At 33.4% G+C, this 20,933-nt stretch overlaps 2 protein-coding genes across 4 annotated transcripts; one reads left to right on the forward strand and one right to left on the reverse strand.

Annotated features, from left to right (window-relative positions):
• Positions 1-1,217: 1,217 nt before the first annotated feature.
• Positions 1,218-7,220, forward strand: LOC113059246 (B-cell receptor CD22-like). The gene is made up of 8 exons (XM_026227603.1): positions 1,218-1,348; positions 2,149-2,514; positions 3,519-3,785; positions 4,284-4,553; positions 4,891-4,975; positions 5,317-5,356; positions 5,457-5,578; positions 6,147-7,220. Exons 1-8 carry the CDS (start codon positions 1,309-1,311, stop codon positions 6,211-6,213), a joined length of 1,257 nt encoding a protein of 418 aa, XP_026083388.1. The 5' UTR covers positions 1,218-1,308; the 3' UTR covers positions 6,214-7,220.
• On the reverse strand, positions 6,257-16,500 carry LOC113059245 (neural cell adhesion molecule 1-like). 3 transcript variants are annotated; one of them, XM_026227602.1, is made up of 17 exons: positions 16,386-16,500; positions 15,454-15,525; positions 14,558-14,755; positions 14,323-14,460; positions 13,171-13,314; positions 12,960-13,077; positions 11,915-12,069; positions 11,342-11,475; positions 11,037-11,154; positions 10,739-10,906; positions 10,532-10,651; positions 9,999-10,001; positions 8,753-8,880; positions 8,484-8,649; positions 8,189-8,384; positions 7,501-7,626; positions 6,257-7,210 (listed from the first exon to the last, which is right to left on the reverse strand). In XM_026227602.1, the coding sequence occupies exons 1-17, from the start codon at positions 16,453-16,455 to the stop codon at positions 7,171-7,173; spliced, it is 2,094 nt and encodes a 697-aa protein (XP_026083387.1). In that variant the 5' UTR covers positions 16,456-16,500; the 3' UTR covers positions 6,257-7,170. The 3 variants fall into 3 exon arrangements, with proteins under 3 accessions (XP_026083387.1, XP_026083385.1, XP_026083386.1); XM_026227600.1 differs by having other exon boundaries at positions 14,278-14,460; XM_026227601.1 differs by lacking the exon at positions 9,999-10,001 and having other exon boundaries at positions 14,278-14,460.
• Positions 16,501-20,933: the final 4,433 nt, after the last annotated feature.

The following is a 20,933-nucleotide window of genomic DNA, read 5'->3' on the forward strand; positions in this document are numbered from 1 at the left end:
GCATATTATTATTATTATTATTATTATTATTATTATTATTATTATTATTATTATTATTATTATTATGTTAAAATGGGGATTTCCAGGCCTGGAAAAGTAAATAAAAATTAATAACATCTGAAAAGTTTTTTTTTATAATGTAATGTTTTTTTTATATATATACATACATAATCGGCTATAAATTACACATTTTGAGTGTGATCAATGTAAAATGAAAACTGATCCGTCATTTTGCTTTATCACTAGGTTTTTTTTTTCTATTTGTTTTTCACTGTGTGAGTTTTTTGAACAAAAATAAAACTGATTAGATGGATTCGTCCTCTTCTTGGCAAAATAAATGTTTTATTTTTGCCTTGACAGTAGGGAGCGCTATTGGCAAGCAATGCTGCATGACTTTGAGCCTGAACTCCACAGAAACAGTACATTGCTGTCACAAAACACTACACCCTGAAGCAGTCATTACATTCATTTATTACAGCCATATTTTAAGAGATGTACAGTAATTCCATGTTAATCGTACATACATCTATTTTCCCCCTTTCAAAGAGAAAATCTTCAATGGAGACTGTAGAGGGAACTTTCTCTCAATGAGCTCATTTACATGCACGTGCTTAAACCGATTACGCTTAATAAACCGAGAAAGCACTTGTTAATGTAAACGGGGTAACCCGTTTTCTTTTATCGGAGCGAGGTCATAAACGGCGTTAGTCTAAACTGGTCTCAACAGGTAGTTTTTTGCCTCGTACTCCAATTTCGCACGGCATGTAAACGCAAGAAAACTGGTTATTTTAATAAGCTGATATTTGTGAGTTATCATCTTACTGGTGTCCTTAACTTTCACTGATGTCCATCACTTAGCTAATACATTCTTACATCATCTCACATCGGCTGTCATCTCCTTTTGTTCCTGTTTAAGATCCTGTTTTAAGAGTTAAAAATAATCAGTTTCACTTAATAAACATTATGGACATATCTGCTCGCCAAGCTTTAAATCATACCAAATATATCAATCAAATATATATATATATATATATATATATATATATATATATATATATATATATATATATATATATATATATATATATATATATATATATATATATTTGTTATTAATCAAACATAAAATAAAGGAATTAAATTACGAGCACAGATTTAGGGAAGTGTTCTACCATGGAACAAGGATGTCCGTTTACTGATGCAAGCATGAAATATATTAGACCTGTTGTGTAGTAAGACTGGAACTTACTGATGTGTCTAATGTAACGAGTGTTTTCTTCTTAGACAACACTGCTAAAGGGATAAAACATGTTTTACATCAGCACATTATTGCCGATGCTACTATCAGGTGAGTATTTGTATTTGAATATTTTAGTTGTAGATGATGTTATTGACTAAACAGATTGATTAAATCAGTGGTTTTATATATATATATATATATATATATATATATATATATATATATATATATATATATACATATATATATATATATATATATATATATATATATATATATATATATATATATATATATATAATATTAATAGTTAAATAATACAAACGAAAAAAATAAATTATTATAAATAATAAAAATAAACTAATTAAATTCCATAAATCCAGGCATTCAAATAACTGAATTTATTTCAGGGTTGACATGACCAAAGAATTTATATGATATTTCCGGTTGTTTATAATTTTCGGATGAAGTGTTCTGCTCAATAAGATATTTCAGAGCTTGGCATACAAAAAAAAAAAAAAGGACTAATTCTAACATTTCCATGACTATTCCATCCCTGTGGAAATCACACTTTTAAAATTACAATGGATATTATAGTTGTTGGTAGAAAAAAAATTAAAATAAGAAAAAATTATATATTTTAGCTGATTTAGAAAATTGTTTTATTCAATTTTAAATAATTTTAAGCAATTTATGGCCTTTGTAAGTGGGCTGATGCTCCATATATTTCCCCTGGTTGAGAACAACGGGACTAAAGAGTTTGATACATTTTGGTCATATCCAGTTATTTGTAGTTTATTAGAATCTTTATTTTAATTCTAGACTCCATAAAAGTGATTGTTGGTGAAGAACAAGGAGTAATGGTGACTAACTGAAAACATTAACAAACATTTTTTGTGTGTGTTTAGCTGCTGTGGCTTCATTGTCAGTTTCATACCACTCTAAAAGCATATGTGTATTGGAAAGATCATCTGTGGATTTCAGCTGCACCTTTGATTATCCACTTTATTCTACACTTAAAACAACAAGATGGTTCAAGCCATTATCTAATCAGAAACAAGACGGAACACAGTTTGGAATATCTGTCTATCACTCAAATACAGCAGAGATTCACCAGCTGTACAAAAACAGAACAGCTTATGCAAACCAAGACAGAAACTGCTCGCTGCAGATACACAATGTCTCCAAAAGTGACAACGGAATGTATTTCTTTCGCTTGGAATATGATCACGGAAAATACACTGGACCATGGGGCATAAACCTCAGCGTAGCAGGTAAATGAAAGACCAGTTTAGTTCAATGACAAATAAAATATCAGCAAACCACTATCTCCAACAAACACTCTAAATATCAAAGGTTCCCATTTTTTTTTTTTTTTTTTTTTTTTAGTGATACCATAGAAGAACCATTTCTGGTTCCTCAAAGAACCTTTCAGTTATATAACCTTTTTTTTTTTAGTGTAAACACCATTTTTTTTTCAAGTTTTCAATTCAATTCAAGTTTATTTGTATAGCGCTCTTTACAAAACAAATCGTTACAAAGCAACTTTACAGAAAATCATGTTTCTACAATATTTAGTAGTAGCTAGTAGTTTGTGCACATTTGACAGGATTTTAGAAAAAATAATAATAATAATAATAATAATACAAGACGTAGTCAGCTAGACGATGAACTATCAATATTATTAATTAAGTTGATTCAGTCACACATTTAGCAATAATTGTTAGTTCTGTTTGTTGATTCAGGGTTAGCATCATCTGAGGTCCTCTGAGGGTCAGCATCATCTCTTCTCAGGTGTTCTGGATCCAGACTGGAGCTTGTGTAAATCCTAGAAACAAAATACGGACATCATTAGCATAGCTGCTGATCCAACAAAGTAAAATTAGTTTAACCCAAGCTAATGAATAAAAATGCACCTTTGATCAGATGCAACAACACTCACAATTAAAAAGATACATTATTCGAATGCTTGGCGAAAGAGATGTGTTTTTAATCTAGATTTAAACAGAGAGAGTGTGTCTGAACCCCGAACATTATCAGGAAGGCTATTCCAGAGTTTGGGAGCCAAATGTGAGAAAGCTCTACCTCCTTTTTTATAATCTTAAGAACATTTTTCCACTATAAAGAAGCTTTTGAGCAATGGAAAGGTTCCAAGTTTGTTACAGGTTCTTCATGGAACCATCAATGCCAATAAAGGATGGGATGCTGATGTTCTAATCTTTTTAGTTTTAAAACAGGTTTCTGATTACATTTCATTAATCGACACTACTTTTAACAGTTCTACCTTTTAGAGTAACAGTGAAAACGCAAAAGAAGAATGGACACATTCATGAAGGAGACTATGTGACACTGACATGCGGCACAGAAAACTGTACCCCAAAAAAAGAGCCGTTTGCCTGGTTTAAAAATCAACGTCTGATTCCAGAAGCCACTGATAATGTGTTCCACATCGCTTCTGTCTCTCACCATGATTTTGGCAACTACTCCTGCGGTCTGAAGACGAGCAGCTCAACTTCAACAGATGAAATACTGCTTGACGTAAAATGTATGTTCACATCTCTCAAGCAGCACTTTAACGTTGATAATAATGAGAAGTGTTTCTTGAGCAGCAAGTCAGTATATTAGAATGATATCTGAAGGATCATGTGGCCCTGAAGACTGGAGTAATGACTACTGCTACATCTTAAAATTATTAAAATAGGAAACTTATTTTAAAGTGTAATAATATATCACAAGATGCCATTTCATTGAAAATGAACTTTTATTCAAAATATATATATATCAATTTTGAATAAAAGTATATGTATGTATGTTTATTAAAATATTCACATCTCACAGAGATGTTGCTTGAATTTGAAATTAGACCTCTATATTAAAGCAGCTTTGAAAAAAAATAAATAAATAAAAAAAAAAAATAGATGATTTCAGAAGATTTCACTAACCCACAGTCACCGTTTCTGATGCAACATCTCTGTGCAACAGTAGCATAGCATGCAAATGTTTCAAAGTTCTCTTGCAAATATCCTGTTGCTTTTCACCACAGATATGCCAAAGAATGTTGAAATAGCTGTTTTTCCATCTGGAAAGATACGAGAAGGGAACTCACTGACTCTGATCTGCATGAACAATGCCAATCCTTCAGTGACAAACTACAGTTGGTTTCTGATCAAAGAAGCAAAGGTCTCTCATATAGGACTTGATCGTGAATTCTCCATCAAATCTGCCAGTCAGAAGGATAATGGACAATACTTCTGCACTGCTAAAAATGACATGGGTTCTCAAAACTCTTCAGTCATAGCATTGAATGTTGAAGGTAATAGATAACATTTCCGGTTGCATTCCAAATGGAATCCTGCTCACTAAATATTACACAAAATATATGTCTAGTGTCCTCAGTGTATAAAAAACATCATGTATGTTTTTTCCTTCATTTTTAGTTGAAATTTGCGTAAAAACATTATGTTTTATAACATTAGAACCGTTCACTCATCACACTGAAAATAACATCCTTACACTGCACATTTTGGAAAATATCACAATTCGGTATTGGTTCAGTACAGAAAATTAGCATGAGACATATTAAGAAAATAACGCTTTTCTGAGCAAAGTTTACAAATTTATCTAACTTTTTTGTTTGTTTGTGTTTATAGTGTCCGTTCATCAAAATGTCTTGCTGACTGCAACAGCTGTGTTTCTGTTTCTAATGGCTGTTGTCATTTTTGGTCTCATTATTTGGTGAGTGGACACACAGCATGTGATAATATACTGAAATGCAGAGAGAACATAAAGTTCATATACGTGTTAAACGTCAACTGATTGCTTTAGTTTGTACTTTGTGGAAATGACATTACATATTACACAAGCCCCTGATGACTTCATGTACTGCGTTCAGTATTGCGCTGCTCTGATTTCATACATGTATGTGTCAAACATGCAATTGGTTTGCGCAAATCTATCACATGCAGCTAATATTAACCGATTTACATAATAATTGTTGTGAATCTAGTCAGGTTAGACGCCATACGTGGATTAAATTAAACGAGTCTGTAAAACTGTATCTGTTTACATCTTTACAGGAGGATACAGTTTACGTCAAAGAAGCATCCCACAGAACAGGTATTAAACACATGAACAGTTCATTGTATTCTGAACAAAAAGCCTCTGTATGTATTAAATGCACAATAAATGAACACTAAAGATTGTCATCTCTGATCAGACACCTGCAGCCACTGTCACAGAAGAGATTTACGAGAACCTGAGAAAATCACAAGAGTCTGAGGGAAAATATTCCACAAGCGTGGTCTATGCAGATCTAAGTCTTCCTCCAGCCTCAGACAGGTGATGATTAAAATGTCATGATGGTTATTTTTCATGGGGGGAAATCTGTGGAACTAATTTATTAACCCCATGTATGTGTTGGCATATGTCTTGATAAACAGGAAGGTTCAGACATTGAAGAAGCATCAACAGGCTTAAAAAAAAAAAGAAATGAGGCATAAAAGATTGACTATATATATATATATATTAAAAAAAATTGCTTCCTTATTTTTTTTTAGTTTAAACAAATTGGCTGTAATTAATGTAAAAATTTATTTTGTGGACACACTGCTATTATATATATATATATATATATATATATATATATATATATATATATATATATATATATATATATATATATGTATATAGTAAATCTTTTATGCCTCATTTCTTTTTTTTTTTAAGCCTGTTGATGCTTCTTCAATGTCTGAACCTTCCTGTTTATATATAATTATTTAATATTTTTATATAATATCTTTATGATATATTCATTATAAAATATGTTATTGATATATAATTTTAAAGCAACATTTTATTTTAAATAAAAGACTGTCTAATCCATATAAACATTTCTTTTGTTTTGTAGACCAAGTTGCAACAGTCAAGCGGGCGACACTGTGATCATCTACAGCCTTCTTAGCTACAACAAGTGAATGAATCTTAACACTGTGAACAATGAGATTCAGCAAGCAGCTGTTGTTGAAATTTCTCTCTTTTTATTCAAAAGAATTAAATGTCTATAGCTGCAAATAAATGTATACAATGTACAGAGAAGATAAAATAAAATTAGTAAATCTATATGTACATCTTTTTGCATGCATCTGTATTTACATCCACATTAAACATCACTTGACCAAAAAATTCAAACATGGTGCATTTATGAAATAAATGAAATGCAATGTTGAAAAACAAGTTGGAACAAATAAAATGCACAGTTATATCTATATTAAAAGTTTTTTTTTTTTCTTTTGTTTAAGTTATTATTGTTCACATAAAAGGGAAAATTCATGTCTTACCAAGTCCATTGGACACTCTTTCTTTCACCTATTCCTTTAATCAAGATTTTATACAAGCTACAAGCATATGTTAAATGTGCAATAAATTAACATAAGTGATGTTATTATGCTATGATATTATGCTCCCATTGTGTCAGTAATATACTTTAACATGTCAACATCATATTCAACTTAGCTGCATTTTGCTTTTATCTGCTCACTACTGAACTACATTCAGCTCAAGCAGCATTTGTCACGTACAGTATTTACAGTGCTGGATCACAATCATATATTCCTTTACATCCTACAATTAGTACAATCACATTTTTAAGAACAAACATAATCCAAATCACACGGGACTTGAATGTTTTCCTGCAAATAACAGTCGTCCTTTCTGATGTTTGCATATTTGTTTCAGACTGCATCACTTAAATGTGAAGTATATCATGTATGAAGTTTTATATCTTTCAAACAGGTTTCGCAAACACTCCCGCATCTGTCATTGGTCAGACAAACAGATTGTCCCGCCCCGAAACTCACACTATTGGTTGAGCCATGTTGGCCATTGAAGTGTTCAATGTTTTCATAGCATTGTGTTGTGTATAGTATCTTCATCTAAGCCTCTGCTGCTGGGTCACCAGATTCTGGTTTCTTCCTAGAAAAAAGAAAGAAAAAAAAAAGAAAGGAGAGAATATATTATTATTTCTACAATGCATGTGATAGAAGAAAATACACAAGCTGCTTACTGTATTGATTAATTGTTTTCCGGGGGAGTGGATATATAGAGAAAATTATTTTTAAAAAAAAATGTAAAACAAGAGTTAAAAAATGTGATTTAAAGCAATAGTTCACCATATACGAAAATTCTGTGATTATTTACTATTATGTATGATCTAGGAATTACAAATCATTTGCATGTATGTCATATTTGAGGTTGGCACCTACTCGAATTTGGTAAGAGGCGCTTTGTCACACGTGACTTCTGAATGATTGTCATTCACTGCCCCATTGGATGACTGAAGCTTTGGGATGCTGCCTCGTGGTAGTGTTATCCCGCTCAGCTTCACGTCTCTGTATCAAAGGACACATGAGGACTGAATCACACATAGGAAACAACAAATCTGACTAAATGCAAAGCTCTAAAATTGAATTTTTAGTATAGAAATCAACATCTTAGTTAGTTATAAGACATCATTAGACTCATTCATTAGACATCAAAAGCTCATAAGGTAAATTGCGAAGAAACATCTTTATGTGCTTTTTGAGTTATTATTAATCATTTTGTTTATATATACTCTTGTTAGTTTAAAATGCATCAATTAAAATTATCATAAATTATTATTATTTATATTTATATATTTGCTCATTTATTAATTTATATAATTAATTTATTAATTAAATTAATCACAAATTCAAATGTCTTTTGGACTTCATTTATGATAATCTTATTGTGCTTTTTGTCTATTTTGGAACAAGTTGCATCGACTTTCTTGTGGGATTTTTCTTTTTTTAACTGTTTTCCTACAAGAAGGGGTTTAATTCTGGAGTGAACAATTTCTTTTATGAACTATATGCAATCTCCATAAAGTAACACGTGCAAAAATTAGCTTTGTTGGAAAACTAGTTGTCTTACCTAATGGATTTATTGGCCTCTACATCCATCTCTTTAGACTCTGAAACTTTATGTCCAAATAGTTTACGAGCGAGGAAATTAAGCAGGCCGCAGTGATTGGTGTAGCAACAGAAAGCATCTACTGATACCATCAGCACCAAGAAGATGACCATTACAATTCCCACCACACCTGCTTTCCCTAACGCTGGCTGACTGACTGCAAGAGAAGGAGAAATCAATTCAAATCACTGAAGAGTGAACTATTTGTTAAGCAAACAATGCATAATATTATTGCACTTTCTCTAATTAATCCTACCAGGTTGTGGGACGGTGAAGTTAACTGTGGAAGTCCTGGAGGAGCCATTGTGGTTTACTGCAGAAACTTCCATTTGATAGTTAGCATTGTACTGGAGGTTTTTCAGATGGATTTTGGTGGAGTTTCCAGGAATTTCTTTTTTAGTCCATTCCTCTTTTTCATGGTTCTGTTCCAAACGAGTGACATTTTAGATTTACATACTTCACATATTTAAAATACATACACTGCTGAGATAAACTGAGAAGTTTTTGGCTGGATTTCAGACTGACCTCTTTGTAGCGTACGATGTAGCGCAGGATAGGAGAGTCTCCATCTTTCAGCTGTTTAATAGGGATGTAGACTGAGTTTGTGTCCAGCTTTTTCTCACTCAGAGACAGAATGGGGCTGTCGGGTTCCCCTGTACAAAGGAAAGAGGAAACATCAAATAAAGGGAACAGAGAAACAGTGTAACAGACTGATCTTAGGGCTGGGTGATTTTGATTTAAATTGATTTTTTTATTTTAATTTATATTCATATTTATCATTATTTTATTTTAATGATATTCATCATCAAATTATTTAATATATATCATTCTGAAGTTTGGGGTTGGAACAAATTTTTATATATTTTTTTTTTTCTAACACTCTAGCACTCTATTTTTGTCTAAGTCTCTAACACTCACCATGGCTGCATTTGACAGAAATAGAATAAAAACAGATCCATTGCAAAATATTATTATAAAAACTGTTTTCTGTATGAATATATATGAACTTGTGATGTCAAAGCTGAATTTTCGGCTTCATTACTCCAGTCTTCAGTGTCACACAATCCTTTAGAAATCATTCCCATATGCTGATTTAATGTTGAAAACAGCTGAGCTGCTTAATATTTTTGTGGAATTTTTGCAGGATTCCTTTTCCTAAAGGGTCCATGCACAAAAATCCTACTGACCCCAAAATTTGGTAATTTCGAAATTATATAAAATGTTTATTGCATATACTTAAATACAGTAAATATATAGTTAGACTGCATGTTTTCCACACTAATTAATATAATGACACATGTAAGACGTGAAGAATGAATCACTGAATCAGAATTTCGAATTACAGAAACGAATCAAACTTACCAACCCTGACACTATTTTTTGTAAAATTTAAGAAATTGTTTCATTGGTCAAATAAAAAGTCAATTTAAATGATTGTAAATCACCCAACCCTAGTTAATCTAAGAATACTACATTTGATGTTTCACTGTTGACCTTTATATTTTATTAAATTTATCAGAGAATGTCTGCATTATACTTAAGTATTTGACAATCCAGTGGATAAACTCCAAAATTGTTCACTATAGTATAGATGTGCGAGAGCGGTAGACCAACATTTCATGCTGAAGCAGTGATTTTCTGTGTTCTCCTTTTCTTCAGCATTGAAAACATGCAGGTAAACTCACTTTCACACGTCTATAGCACAGTAAACAATTAGGCTTGTGTTTTAGCCTATCAACTGGAGATGTATGCATTCAAAATGTTGATTTACCATCTACAAAGGAAGGTCAGAATAAGGCAATGGATGGCCCCGGGACCAGGAGCAGGTTGTAATGAATGGAGAATGGTCATCATCAAGCAGGTGGCAATTAGAGGAAGAATGGACAGCAGAAGCAAATCATGAACATATGTGATGAGCAAACAGGGACTGATGCATGACAAGAATGACAGCATGAATCTACAGTAAAAATATCTAAATAACTGGCTAAAACGTCTTTGCATTATTTAAAAAAAAATATATTTTGCCTGCAAACCAGTGGCAAGATCCAAGTGGTCTTAAGGTGTATCAAATTAATTTAACATTTTCAGAAAATACAAATATTGCATCTAGCCTCTCAATTTATTAAAGCCAATTAATTCAATGCCACAGCACAGGCTATATCAACTATTTGTGTGCAGAATCCAACTGGCCTGCCAATAGCTTAAAAAAGTCACAACAATATTAATAACAGCTATCAACATAGAAAATGGTGGATATGAAGCGGATGAAGTGAATAGACAAAAGATAGCTCTGCTGATACTCACGTTGGGACTGTGAGAAGATCTTGTGTTCGGTGGAGAAGTTTCCCTGGTAGTGAGAGTTTTTGGCGGCAAAGCGAATGGAGTACTCTGTGTACGGCTCAAGGCCCGTGATCACCAGGGGATCTACAAATGTAAGCGTTTCATCACACATTTGAATTTAAAAACCAACAAAACATAAACTTAACTTCTCTGAGTGAGAAACTTATTTACCTGTGGGCTTGACAAGGCTTTCACTCCAGGTGTCTTCAGACGGTTTCTTCCACTGAAGGATGTACTGGGTAATGGAGGACCCTCCATCCAGCACCGAGGGACTCTGGATGAGGACAGAAGATGAGGGCCCCGGGGCCACACTGAACTTAGTGGGTGTCCCAGGCCAGGCTTTTGAGAGAGAGGAACATCATTTATTAATGACAAGCAATATCAAAAGTTTATTCAGAAAATAAAACTATATAATAAAATTACAAAAAACATTATTTCTACATTACTGAAGCCACTAAAAGAGCCTTACTTATCAGCTGGAAGTCCTCAGAGGTTGTTCCCACTGTATTGCTGGCTATGCAGGAGTAGAAGCCACCATCAGAGGGCATTACATTTTCAATAATCAGCTCAGATCCCTCCACATTCATCTAACCACGTTCATGCAAACAGGAAAGACAATAAGAGACAGGAAAAAGTAATTAAGACCAAAGAGAAAAGTACGTGGGTCAAACTTCCTGTAGATACAGAGTCCCCCCTCGCTGCCACCAACATCAATTACAATCCAATCATAAAAATAATTATTTCAGCCCAAGCTAGATTTTATTGACTTCTCACCATTTTTTCTCTGGTAGTCTTCCTGAACCACTGTACGGTTGGAGTTGGATGTCCCGTGGCATTGCAGTTCACAGATACAGCTTCTCCTGGAATAACTGTCAGCTTGGTTTGATCCAAAACTACAGCTGGATGCTCTGAAAATGGTAAAAATATTAATAATTAATTTCATTTAATTATAAAATGAATGTATATGCTTGACTGATAAGCCAACCACTGTAGGAAACTTTAATAGAATAACCTACCTATATTAAAGAGCTAATGAACATTAAAAATCTACATTGAGTCATACAACTACTGTAGAATAGATTAATGTAATAAAGAGTCAAAATGTTTTTTGTTTGGGTCTGGCCCATTGCCGAGTGTCAATTTGATGCTTGCATGGCACCAAATTCCCCATATCTGTGTTTGTGACTATAGTAAACACCTGACTTCAAGAAGTAATGTTACATTTTATTACTGTTAATCGTCCAAAAACAAATGAATGCAGACCACCTGCCCTCATCTGATGCCTCTGTGCTTTCAGCAATGTACAAATCCATCATTTAATTTTATGTTTCTAGAGCATTGCTTTACCTGAGACTTCCAGAATAAACGTGGCGCTGTTTTCCCCGATCTTATTGGTAGCTATGCAGACATACTCTCCAAAATCACTCCTGGTCACTGCAGAGATGGTGAGCTCGCTCTTATCAGAGTTGAATTTGTAACGGGAGACATCAGAAGGGGAAGGGCTGAGGGGAAAGATGCAGAAACACAGTCTGTTTGCCACTATTGTTCATTAATACAACACAAATGTACTCATGGAAGAAGAACTAACAACAACAGACAAAGGGAAAGCTCCAAATACACAAAATGGAAAGATGAAGACTGAGACTAAAGAATATGTGTAAAGACATATTATAGACTCGGTAACAAAAACTTGTGAGCTACCTTTCTGTTAACAACTGATTTCAATAAAATTTTGTATTAACATGCTGCTACTAACAACACGACCGTCTGATAAACACAAACATTCTGATTTCATATTTGCCTGAACCATTTTTTATTAGTACTTTTTGGTATTTATAATATATTTATAATTTGGTTTAAATACATTTTACATCAAGTTTTAATTTGTATTTCTTACGTTCTATGGTTATTTTTATTTCTTAAGAATCTTTTATGTTTATTTTAAAAACCCTTTTATGTAAAGTATTTTGAATTGCCATTGTGGTTGCACTTTATTTTACAGTACGTGTACTTACATGTATTTATAGTGTACTTACACTGTATAGTGTATTTATCTAAGAAACTTCTGGTAATACAAGGTAACTACATGGGGTAGGGTTAGGTTTAGGGGTAGGTTCAGGGTTAGTAACTAGTTATTACATAATTATTGAAATTAATATAAAAAGTACATAGTATGTACATGGGGAACAGGACTGAAAATAAAGTGCTACCGCCATTGTGTATGGAATTTGCGATATACATAAACTTGCTCTCTTTATGCTGCCTATGTAGGTAGCTCACTAGGTTTTGAAATGGAGCCATAGAAGTAGTCAAGATGGATTATACTAGTCAGACTAAGTATTATAGGTAAGCATGAATGAAATATAATAGCATTTTCTATGGATATACATACAATATCCATGAAATGTTTGGAGTGGGTACTCCTTTGACCAGGCAGGCTATAGACACAGTGGTGTTTGGTCCGGCAGAAACCTTCATTCCCTTCTGATTAATCAGGACAGTTGGTGGCTCTGGAGAATGGGATTTTTAAAGTAGACATTAAGAGGACATATTCACCCAGGCAACACTAAGAACAAACATGATTAATTCCTCTATGTCCTCACCATTAACAACAACAGAGATCTGGAGGTCCCTTACTATGGGGCGTCCCTGGATCCTGCCTTCACAAGTGTAGGTTCCACGGTCTTCTTGCTGAATTCCCAGAATCTGCAGAGACCTATCTGGCAGGATTCTGAGATGACCTCGTCCTATAAAAAGAGAAGAGGGGAGGCAGAGCGTGAGGAATGTCAAAGATGCAATAGTTTTACTTTTAGATTCATGAGACACAGCCTTTAAAAGCCCACACGCACTCTTAAATGACAGTTCACCCCAAAATTAAAACCTCTATCATTATTTAGCAAAATATGCTCCAGAAATGTACCCAGTGCCACCCCAAAGCGATCACCAACAGAAATTATGATTGCGGTTCATTACGAGTAATTGCACAATATGTTGAATCTGATGTTGTAAACTTGCTCAGTAGCTCACCTGGTAAAGAGCAAATGTATTTTCAGCAAATGCATTTTTATTTAATGCTTACTTTTGTTAACAGTTAATTGTCGGTTGTATGTTGCTTTCATAGAGCATTAACCTTTCAGCACCACTCCCCAGGCATTTCATTTTCCGAACTGCTGTGATACATTCAATCACAAATTTTGTAAAACATTTTTTACAAGATTTTTGCCAGATTCACGTTCATCTATTTTGGTTGGATTTAAGCACCAGTCACTGGACAATTCACACTGAAAGTGCCGTTAGGCATTTAAGGAGCAACATAATATCACTAAGTAGAAACGTCACCACAGGTATGTTTCTATATAATTCTAAACCCTGTGCAACTCAAAAGGAGAAATGTGAGTAAATACTAATAGACTTTTAATTTTGGGGTAAACTGTCCCATTAAGGTTGTCAATGGTGGCGTTTACTTGAAATGGGGCAGGGCTTGATATTTTAGCCTCTCCATCAGACAGGAAACAAAAAACACTACAAGCTGTTCACAGATGTTTCCCGAATTACTAGAGAGAAACATCTCTCGATTTGTTTGCAAATCGGTTAGAAAACGATTGCACAGGCCCCACCCACCCCATCACCGGATCGTCCACCATCGCCACACTGCCATTCTGCCATCTACAGGCATCAGTGATAGCTAGGAAGGTGAGGAGACCCCATACCACATAAAAGAGCAGAAGGACCTGCAGCATGTCCATCCCCCCTACCGTCATCATTCACGATGCGATTGTTCCGAAACCAGAAGACCTCCACCGCAGGCTTCCCGGACACCACGCAGGGAATGGTCACTGTCTGGTTCACCAGAAATTCATGGTATGTCCGTGTGTTGCCAAAGTCCGGTGTTTCTGATGAGAATCATTCAGAAGTTTCACACGAGAATTATTCAAAAAATTTGTGAATTCACAAATAAATGTGTTCAGGAACCAGAAGAAGGGAACCTACGGTAGACGTAGATCTGGTAGTTACTCTTCTTTGGGCCGTGATCATCTTCAAACTCGCAGGTATATATTCCAGCGTCATCTAATTCAACGTTTTTCAAGATCAGTTTACTCGAGGATTCATCAATTTTCTCGACTGTATGGCGATCTTCATCAACATCTTCATTATCTTTCAACCATCTAATTTCTCCCTCTGAATCCGCTGAACAAAGCAACAGAACATAGAAAATATATTATTTTTATGGCACTTTTAACAAAACATATTGCTTTACAAAAACAGCTTGTTTCAAAGTTACAATTATTAAGTATTCTGTTATCAGCCAGAGATGAGTGTATGAATGTCCATATGGTGTTAATTCGCTATACTATACTAGATGATTAAAGTCATTTATTCAGTTAAGCAGACACAACAAATGTAGGCATGCAATAACTTATTACAATTTATAATATTTCATATTTATTGTAATACTTTATATTTACTTAATATGCAAAATTTTAATATTTCACAGATAAAAAAATAAATAAAAAAAAATAAACACACACACACATCCTGGGTATTTTATGACAGTAACATAATATTTGTAATGTTAAAATATTTTAGAAGGGTAGAGATTGTGATATGATATTCAAAACCCATATTCAAGGGTTTGTTGGTTTTCAAATGATAAAATTTTCTAAATGAAAACAAAAAGTATCATTGACATTTGAGGAGTACTAATATACTCACTGAAATTACCTTGAGCCCTGATTTGTTTAAAAAAATTGCATCATTCATTTGCACTTCATTTGATATTTTGCATCTAATGTAATGATATTAAAACATTTTTATTAGTTTTACAGATATAATTCGGGGTCATTGTTTGGTTCAGTTAGTCAGCTCTTAGTACTAAACACACCAACCTTTGCACAAGAGCAATGTGCTGCTTCCCACCAGCAGATCTGAGTCACCAGAGATGATGTCTACTTTAGCACCTACAGTGAAAAGAAAACAAATAACCACAAATTATTAACCGTGAGCTTTACACTCTTCCAGAAATGTAGTGTTCCCCAAGAACATTTCAGTGAACAGTTCTTAAAATAACCCTTTTTTATGTAAAGAATAGTTTTTTTTAATAATATTTGATCTTTAAAGAACCTTTTCTTTAAAAAAAGTTTTTTATTTTCTATTTTATTTTTATGAATTTTAAAAAAGATAGCTTTAATTGTGATCTTTTTTTTCATGCCAAAGGATAGTTTTATTGCATTGCTACCACAAATAGCTCTTCTACTTATATTGGCTTACAGACAATGAAAAGGGTAACTGGACATTGGAAATGACCAGCTTCCCTCGCAAAGCAATATTTCTTCCTGTTTAAGTGATCAAAGACATCAAGCTACAAAGAACAGGTCAACAATGTAGTTGCTTTCTTTTCAAAGGGAAAACAAAATTATATTTTAAGTAATTTGCATATTCTTTTTTGTTTTTATATATTTTGATCCGTAATCATCATAATAGTCATGTGTCAAATGTAGATTGATTCATCCTCTGGTTTATTAATTTTTATTACAATACATTCTTATTATATTGCATTTATATGTGGCTATTTATAAACATATTTCTGAATGTATATAAATTTTTATGTAATTAATTTCAATACAAATGATATTGTCCGCACAACAATATGGGTGAAAACTTTAAATAAATAAAAAAACATATACTTAAAAATGACATTTTGATAAATTCCATTCCAATGTGGTCTCACACTTTTGGACACCACTGTATGAAAGCAAGTCAATTTGTTACAGAGAAATGAAATTACACTCAAATATCAATAAAGTAAATTCCTGCTCACCTGTTATTGTTGAGCTTGAGCATATAAGAAGGAGTCCACACAGCCTGAGCATCATCATGTTTGCAGTCATCTCTTCTAGAGCACCTCTCTTGGAGTCTGACAGGCAGGGTGTTCCACGTGGTTTTATATGCTGCGACAGAGACAGAGTGGAAACTAGTTATCTGGAGGATCTTACATCCAAACTCCCCATGCTTTCAGATGAAGAAGTGCATGGATGCGGAGACGCCCAGACGCCAGCAGCCCTCCCCTCCTGTGCGCCGGATGAAACAAGCAGAGGTCCCCTGACACTTGATGGAGGAAGAAGATATTTTAATCTCACGATCTTGCATTTTATTGAAGATGATTATAAACGTGCAGAAGATAAAGAAACACATGCATATACACGTTAGTGAATATAGGAAACAGGGAATAAATTATTTATTATATATGATTTTTTTTATAGGTTATAATTGGCTATATATGTCTACGTATTTATTAATCAATAGTTATTTATATTAAACTAACTAGAATATAATTTAAATATTTTATACTTATAAATAACTGAAAGAAATAAACATACAGAAGAACACAAATAAGTTTACTTAAAGTTAACGTACAGTTATCAAATTTAGCTTAACATTTATCAGGTGTGGGTTCGCTGTTGTATGAAAGTGACCTGATATTAAGTGCTACTACAGCAAAACTGAAAGTTTCAAATTGCCTTTATAGATTTATTTAAACTGGCAATTAATGTAAATTTTAAAGAAAGAACTTAGCCCTTTAGAATCAGGTCTGGAGTATCTCATATATGAGGAGAGCGGAGTGACTCCAAGCATCTATATTAAAGGTGCACTGTGTAATTTTTAGCGGCGTCTAGTGGTGAGGTTGTGCTTTATAAAAGCTACGGTGGCCGACACAGGTAAAGATGTCTTCAGCAGAGAACAATGAGATTTCTTTACAAAGGTAAATCAAGGAATTATATTTACTTCATTATTCAATAAATCAATGTTATTGCTAATGTTAATGTAATTGTTTGTCATTGTGTCAGTGTTTTATTTGCAAAAACAACTAAGTGACAAACCATTTAAGGCTACTGTACAAACATGACGTGACTTCAATGTAAGGGGACCCACGATATGTGTAGATAGAAATAGCTCAATCTAAGGTAATAACAACATAACAATTCATCTAGAAACATCTTCTGTTTGGAGAGAGAGAGAGAGAGAGAGACCCGCGTATCACGGACAGCGACACTGAAGCTCTCTTCTGCGAAGTTCTCCTCGAAGTCTCTCCTGCACCTGAACGAACAAATACAAATCGCATTTTGAACAAACAAAAAGATGTGAAAGAGCCCAATTCAGTACTCGCGGTGGGGTGTTCAGGGCTCGCGCAGAAAAAGGCGTCTCAAAACACTTGAACATCGAATTTGATTATTTTGCCTCTTGTGCCGACAAATACATACAAAAATGTCAAAATATCCACCTTGGAAATGATGCTCGAAAAAACTGTCAGCTATTTCTTAAGTGAAAGTAAACCGTTGAGGAAAATAATGGGATGTGTATTATATTGGATGAGTTCATCATCTCTTAAAGTGAGTGCCTAATTTGGGCTGCTGTAATGTTAATCCAAGAAAATGAAAGAAAATCACTCACTGCTCTTGACTACTTTGTAGTTTTAACAGTCAAACCAAAAATTATTCAGACACCAGATATAATTTTTTATATATACTATAGCAAAACTGTAATAATGTGAGAAATGTTGAAGGTGTCTGAATAAATGTAGGTTTGATTGTATATTTCATTTTTACATTGAAGTCTATCCAGTGCTATTTTACATGTAATTATTTGGTTTCTGTATTACATATACGTACATATTCTGAATGCCTTTGGCAGAAATTGAATGAGCCATTTTAATCTAGATTAATCTAGATTAATCTAGATTAATTTCAATATCACAGTGAGATTAATCTAGATTAAAAAAATCTATCTATGCCCACCACTAATTATAATGCATTTCTGTAAATAGATCCTTGTAAATATTACACATTGCACCTTTAACTCCGCTTGTGCTCCACTCCGGATATTACATTTCACTGCTCCTTTCACTCTAGAGAGAGAAAGCTGCTTGAAAGACCCCAACTTAATACTATGTATCAGCAACTAAATGGTTTTTAACTTATACACAGATGTGTTTTCTCTAGGTTTAATACATACAAAACACTTGAATTAGAAAGAATTCTATTCTCTAAGCTAAGCTAAAATCTCTCATCTAAAATTGCCATATTTTTTGCCTTCATAAGTCTATTTGATCCAATGTCGTGATATAGATTAACACCACTGGAAGTGTGAGATTTTTGTAGTAATCAGCAAAGGAGTGTTCAACAAGTCAGAAATGAGTTACAATCCATTACAATGATGAAATACTTCATCCTAAAACAAGCAGACAAGCAAGTCTTCCTAAAGGATGCAGTGATTACAGTCACGTATCATAGTAATGTAATCAGCAGAAGAGATGGTTTACAAACAAACACAAGTTTATTTTTGTCTTTAGAAGAACAATCCACGTCAGCAGTTTGACTCACCTGCTCTGACAAATTAGAGCTCCGCGTGTTTGCGTGCAGAAAACAATAGATGTTGTTCTAGGCAAGTTGGAATTATAATTTTGCCTGCAATGCTTACAATAGCCAACAAAACATTTATTTTAGGGATATATTTTAGAATACGTCGTCGTAGCCTATAAAACCCTTTTATATGTGATTTTCTGTGAATTCTGCATTCTAATGTTAGTCATATTTTTTTATTATTGGATTAATAAGTATATAATAAAATCTTATCCTACACACACACACACACACACACACACACACCCACACACACACATTTGTTTTTGTGAAAAGTGGGCGTAATGGTTTGTATACTGTACAAACTGTATATTTTATGGCCTTACACCAACCCTACACCTAACCCTAACCCTCACAGGAAACTTTGTGCATTTTTACTTTCTCAAAAAAACTAATTCTGTATGATTTATAAGCATTTTGAAAAATGGGGACATGGGTTATTTCCACAAGTCACCCTCTCTTTGTAATACCTGTATCATAACCATGTCATTATACAAAGTTGTGTCCTGATATGTCACAAAAACACACCGTCACACACACACACACACACACACACGCATTTAAAAAATAAAATGAAATAACATTTATTAAATAGTATGAATATTTAGAAAACCAAGGTATCAGAATCAAACTTATGTCGGCTTGACAAAGCATTACATACATGAAAGTTGTAAAATAAATGAGATAATTAAATATAATTAAATCACTGATGTTATGTGATATTGGTAGTTTGATAAATAAAACTAACGCTGACAAAATTACAGAGGCTTTGGGTGGTGTACATTAGCAACACAAAGGTCGTGGAATGATCCAGGTAACAGATGATAAAAGTAAGTTTCCCTGAACTGACAAATGAAGTTATGGTCAAGGTCAACATGACTGATAAGTGACAAGTTTACTACCTGCTATTCTCACTCACTGATAAGTTTTCAAGGCCAGAACAAGTGTCAAATCATTCAGAACACTCTCTAAATATTGACATGAAATCTCTATGATTAATTCTCTCTCATACTGTTAGGCATAAACATCTTCAATTACTTGAATTACTCTGTGACCTATATAAGAAGTTTTATAATGCTCCACTGTGGAGCACGTCTGCTTTTTGGCAGTGATTGAGCACAATCTAAATGGGTTTATCTGGTGGCAATGGTTTATTTAACTGGAAATCAAGTGAAAACAACATCAGACACAGCACAGAGCAGTCGAGCATGCAAAAGCTGTGATGGAAGACCTTATCTTCAAAGCCAAAGGTAGAGAAAATTGAATTCATTTTAAGACCTTATCTTTCAAAATCATCCCCTTGAGTGTGAACATCCTGGAAATTGACCGTTTTGGGATCCAAAATAAAGTAGCAATTAGCATCCAAATTGCTTCACAATAGTAATTTTGGTGGGAAGATTATCAGTAAATAACATAATTTTAGTCTGTTATTCATACCACACACAAAAAAAAAAAAAAAAAAAAAAATATTCCATATTGATTTTTTTAAAGATGTTCTACTGGTATTTAGAATTTTTGCACTGCATTTTGTTGCATTTAAGAATCAACGGAAATTAATGGATAATGCCCTGGCAGACAATTTCCAGTAAATTTTCCATTTGTTTGTTTATTTCAGCTATTATTGTATGGCTTCAGATGATTTAGAATATAGTGCACAAGTAATAAAATAGTTATAATTTCAAATTAAAATAATAATCTGACATTTCTTAATACCTTATACTTAATAAGGTAAAATGTAAAATTTTTGAAGTGAAAAAGAACTCAATTTTTCTTATCAGTTACCGTAAGTACATAAGTGTTTTATTTTATATCTTATGTTGTTAAATTAATGTTTCTGGCATTATTTTGATGAGATTTAATCTATTGTAGCTTTGATCATTACCACCTGTGTGTGTTTTTTTGTTTTGTTTTGTGTGTGTGTGTGTGTGTGTGTGTGTGTGTGTTTTTCT

The sequence above is a fragment of the Carassius auratus genome, chromosome 41 (assembly GCF_003368295.1).
Source record: "Carassius auratus strain Wakin chromosome 41, ASM336829v1, whole genome shotgun sequence".
NCBI classification, from domain to species: Eukaryota; Metazoa; Chordata; class Actinopteri; order Cypriniformes; family Cyprinidae; genus Carassius; species Carassius auratus.